Source organism: Lotus japonicus, chromosome 5 (genome assembly GCF_012489685.1).
Source record: "Lotus japonicus ecotype B-129 chromosome 5, LjGifu_v1.2".
NCBI lineage: Eukaryota > Viridiplantae > Streptophyta > Magnoliopsida > Fabales > Fabaceae > Lotus > Lotus japonicus.
Window position 1 is genome coordinate 12,342,185 of NC_080045.1, and position 4,364 is coordinate 12,346,548.

Genomic DNA, 4,364 nt, shown 5'->3' on the forward strand with positions numbered 1-4,364 from the left:
ATGGAAGGGAATTAACAAAAGCATACATGTTAACATAAATATCATCCAAAATAAACCTGTTTCAATGCAAGTAATGTTGTTGACCATAAATACCATCCAAATAGGTTCACATAAATACCAGGCTAAATACCATCCAAAGTTAGCCAAATAGGTTCATTACAACTGAAAATGACCTACAAAATATCATTCTAGCCATCATTCTAAACTTCTACCATCCAAAACACCAGCAATGACACCCTCAAAACATAAGTGATTCCAATAGGTTCATTACAAGCGAAAATGACCTAATTCAGTACACAAAATAGTTCTTAATCCAACTATTACAAACAAAACACTACTGGGTAGCTTGTAAGTTCCTCTTTCTTCCTCTCCTCCTTGGTGCAGGTTGAGTCCCTGAAGCAGAAGCATTGGCATGAGATGAAGTGGCAGTTCCAGTTTGTTGGGGCTAAGATGATGCTCCAGCAGTTGGTGGTTGGGAAGTGGTAACAGGTGTAGCTGGAGCAGGGGGTTGTGATGTTGCAGGGGGTTGGGAAGCTGCAGGAGCCTGTGCTTGAGAATTGAGATGAGGAGGTTTCACCAGGCCCTGAAGGAAATGCCTTCCTACCATTTCTTCCAGCACCTCTTCTCTGTTCAGGTTGAAGAACCTGATGATTATCCTGAAACATAAAGGCAACAAAACATAAGCACAATGCCATTCACAACTTAAGCACAATTTTATTCACAACTTATAAACAATTTAATTCACAACTTAAACACAATGTCATTCACAACTTATAAACAATTTGTTTACCTGATTCCCTCCAACTGGGATAGTTCTATCAGCTGCTATTTTGCCTCTACAGGTTCTCTTATTGTGTCCAGGCTCTCCACACCTTCTACATCTCACAGTTGAACTAATCCTCCTCATCCTATTAGGGTTCCTAGGCTCATCATTTCTTTTGTTCCTCTGTTTTTTGGGCCTTCCTAGGGCCCTCCTCACATAAGGGGGATTCAGAGGCGGTGCTTCCACATCTGGCCATAATTTAGGCCCATTGTTTGGGAGGATTATGTGGGAATATGTATTCAGAAAAGTGAACCTCCTGAAAAACATAATTGAAGCATTAATAAAGAAAACAAATTAAGTAATACTTAACTAAACAAAATGTTACTTACTTGTATGAAATGTCCACATAATTCTCTGGTATGTGGTTATTATACCACATACAAGCCACAACATGCACACAGGGAATCCCAGTCAGATCCCATCTCCTACAAGCACATGTCCTCTGCACTAGATTCACCGCATACTTATCATTGTCCCTTTGAACTTCAAATAGTCCATCAGCAGTATCACCATTCCAGTTAGGTCTCCACCTGTCTGAATGTTCCTTCACAATATTAAGTTTTTGCTGAATCATAGGGCACAACTGACTATTCCTCCACCTAAGCATTAGATCTTTCTGCTTGACAATGCGATTAGTGAGGTAAAATTTGATCCCCTCGAGCAAAGTGATAATAGGCTTGACTCTATGCTCCAAGATTGACCTATTAAATGCCTCACACATGTTGTTAACTTGGAGATCACAGTGTGTGTGTGGGCTATAAGCTGATCTTGTCCACATTTTTGGAGGCACATGCATCATTTCCAGCCAAGCATCCTGATTCAATTCTTTCAAGTTGTCCATAGCTTTTTTCCATTCTTGTTCTGTGCTAGCCCTTGCAGCAGACCATAAAGTATTCTTCAACTCTTCTCCTGAGAACCTCTTCCTGAAATTGTCATATAAGTGCTTCACACACAATCTGTGTTCAGTGTCTGGACCCAAATCAGCAATAGCATGCACCAATCCCTATCACAATACAATATAATTAAACAACATAACATAATTTAAAAAGGATAAAAGGAAAAAGATCTACACAAAATTATTACTTTCTGCTGGTCAGAGATGAATGCCCAATTCTGCAGTTTAACACTATTCAGATCATGTAAAAGAATGTTCAAGAACCAGGTCCAGGAGTCCCTAGTTTCAGCTTCTGCAACTGCAAATGCAATTGGAAACATTTGGTTATTTCCATCTTTGCCTACAGCTAAGAGAAGTTGACCACCATAGAGTCCCTTAAGGAAACAACCATCCAACCCAATTAAGGGTCTACAATGCTTGGCAAATGCAGTCTTAGTAGCTTCAAAGCAGATGTAGATCCTCTCAAAGACTGGGCCATGTACTCCCACTGTTGATTTTATTATGACTATCGACCCAGGATTACTTCTCAGCAACTCAGCAGCATATTTCCTCAGGTGACTGTATTGCTCCAGACTTGCACCATGCAACATCTCCAGACTTTTCACCTTTTCTCTATATGCCTTGAACCTCCCTATCACAATGCCCCACCTGACCCTTGCCTCCTCTATCAAGCCAGTCACCTTCAGATCTGGAGTGTGTCTTAGAATTTGCATAAACTTCTTAGCAAGCCAAACTGTCTTTGCCTGCCTATTAGTAGCAGTCCTACAGCAATTGTGAGTGTTAGAAAAGCTTACAATTTGCCAGATAGGCCTTGAGGGAGTCTTGCTAATTCTCAGATAGAATGGACATTCCTCAACACATTTAACTACCACCCTCTTTTGCAGTGCAAAATCCTTGACAGCATCCTTAAACAAATATTTATTCATGAAAGTCAGACCCAGCTCAAAGTGGACCAACTCCCCATCTTCAGTAGCCTTGAACTTAGGATATTTCCTTGTAGAATGTCCTTCATCATCACTCTCTGCTGGAATTTCTAAGTCCTCTGAGTCACCATCCTCATCTTCAAAGTTTGCAAATGTACTAGGCTCAAGGTTCCTTGACTCATTCACAGCTTGAGTACATGGCTCAGTAGACCCTTCTGCAAAACTGGGATCTGGAGTGACCTCAGATATATTCAGCAGAGACTCTTTAGGAAGCACACATAGCCAATCCCAATCTTCTTCATAGTCACTGTCATCCATTGAAACATCAGAGGGTACCTCTTCTTTATCTGGATCAAATTCAGTATCATAATCCTCATCTTCATCATTGGCAAGTGCCTCACTGGCCTTTCTTTTTCCCTTATCTATCCCCTTGTCATTTTCATTTACAAGAACATGAGGATTATCCTGAAACACAACTTAAAATCAATCTATTTTTCATGATAAATTAAAGGCTAACTTAAATTCAGAACTTAAAACAAAATTTAAGGGATAATTTAATTACCTCAGCATCAATCTGTTTGTCTTGCACTGAATCAGGCTCCTTGTCATGCACCTCATCAATGTCTTGTACAACCTCAGGTTCCTTGTGTTGAGCAACCTCAGGTTCCTTGTCTTGTACAACCCCAGGTTCCTTGTCTTGAACTCCCTTAGCCTCAGCTTCCTTCACTTGAACTGCCTCAGTTTCCTTGTCTAGCAATACTTCATCATCACTATCAGAATCAACTTGCAACACATCAGGAATATCTTCAGCACTCTTGTAAGCAATTAGAGGAACAATATCTGCCTCTTCCACTATGTGTTCAACATATAGATCAACTTCAGCTATATCTTTAACATCTTCAATGAATTGTCTAGCATCTTCATCATTGGAAAGTGGACTAAAGCTTACAGACCCATCAATTTGAACATGCCTATACCACAAACATTTGAACCTGGCATATCCCAGGTATTTTACAATCTTACCCAATTCAATGGATGAAAGGAGATCCACATCATACGGATGCTAGACTTCGCAAAGCCCACTTGGATAGGACATAGTTGGGTCAAATGTCAATTCACCCCCATGATACACACTCATGGTTATCTTATGGGGAACAGTAGGCCTGCAGAAGAGACAACACAATATAATACAATACACTTTAGTGGAAAAGGGAATCTCGTGGACCACATGCAAGCACAAACCAGACAAGGAAGCCATTAAAAAAGTAGGATTCAATTAAATAATATACCAAACAAACTTATGAATTAAATAACAGACATCAATGCACTGAAATCCTTCAACAACCATGACTCACGAGATAGAGACATGGATAAAATATATACCTGGAAACATAGTTTGTGGGCAAATCTCCATTGAACCAAAAGTCCAATTTTGAAAATGGAGTTTTCTCTGGGACCATCTTCTCTGGGACCATCGTCTCTGGGACCACCGTCTCTTTTGTCGGAGTTTTCTTCTTTTGCCTTCGAGGGGTCTTCTTCGATGCACCTTTTTTGTCGGTCGCCATTTCGTTCCTCTCGATTTTACCTCCGGACCAGCTTCTCACCACCAATGACCTTCTTACCCAGAAACCGTCTTCCTCACACTCGCAATCGCAGTTCCCTCACGACCGCCGGCCTTCGTTCCTCTCGATTTGGTCGTCACCGTCGCGATACTCTCTGTGTA

General features: G+C 40.7%; 1 protein-coding gene across 1 annotated transcript; it reads right to left on the reverse strand.

Moving 5' to 3' along the window:
• Window positions 1-85: 85 nt before the first annotated feature.
• LOC130718054 (uncharacterized) lies at window positions 86-3,729 on the reverse strand. The gene is made up of 5 exons (XM_057568503.1): window positions 3,204-3,729; window positions 1,907-3,106; window positions 1,153-1,826; window positions 791-1,079; window positions 86-656 (listed from the first exon to the last, which is right to left on the reverse strand). Exons 2-5 carry the CDS (start codon window positions 2,957-2,959, stop codon window positions 321-323), a joined length of 2,352 nt encoding a protein of 783 aa, XP_057424486.1. The 5' UTR covers window positions 2,960-3,106; window positions 3,204-3,729; the 3' UTR covers window positions 86-320.
• Between the last annotated feature and the right edge of the window lie 635 nt (window positions 3,730-4,364).

Coding starts and splice junctions, on each gene's coding strand:
- LOC130718054 (XM_057568503.1), bottom strand. CDS start 2,959: ATGGATGACAGTGACTATGAAGAAGATTGGGATTGGCTATGTGTGCTT. Junction 1,080..1,152: donor TATGTGGACATTTCATACAA/GTAAGTAACATT, acceptor TATGTTTTTCAG/GAGGTTCACTTTTCTGAATA. Junction 657..790: donor TCCCAGTTGGAGGGAATCAG/GTAAACAAATTG, acceptor TTTATGTTTCAG/GATAATCATCAGGTTCTTCA.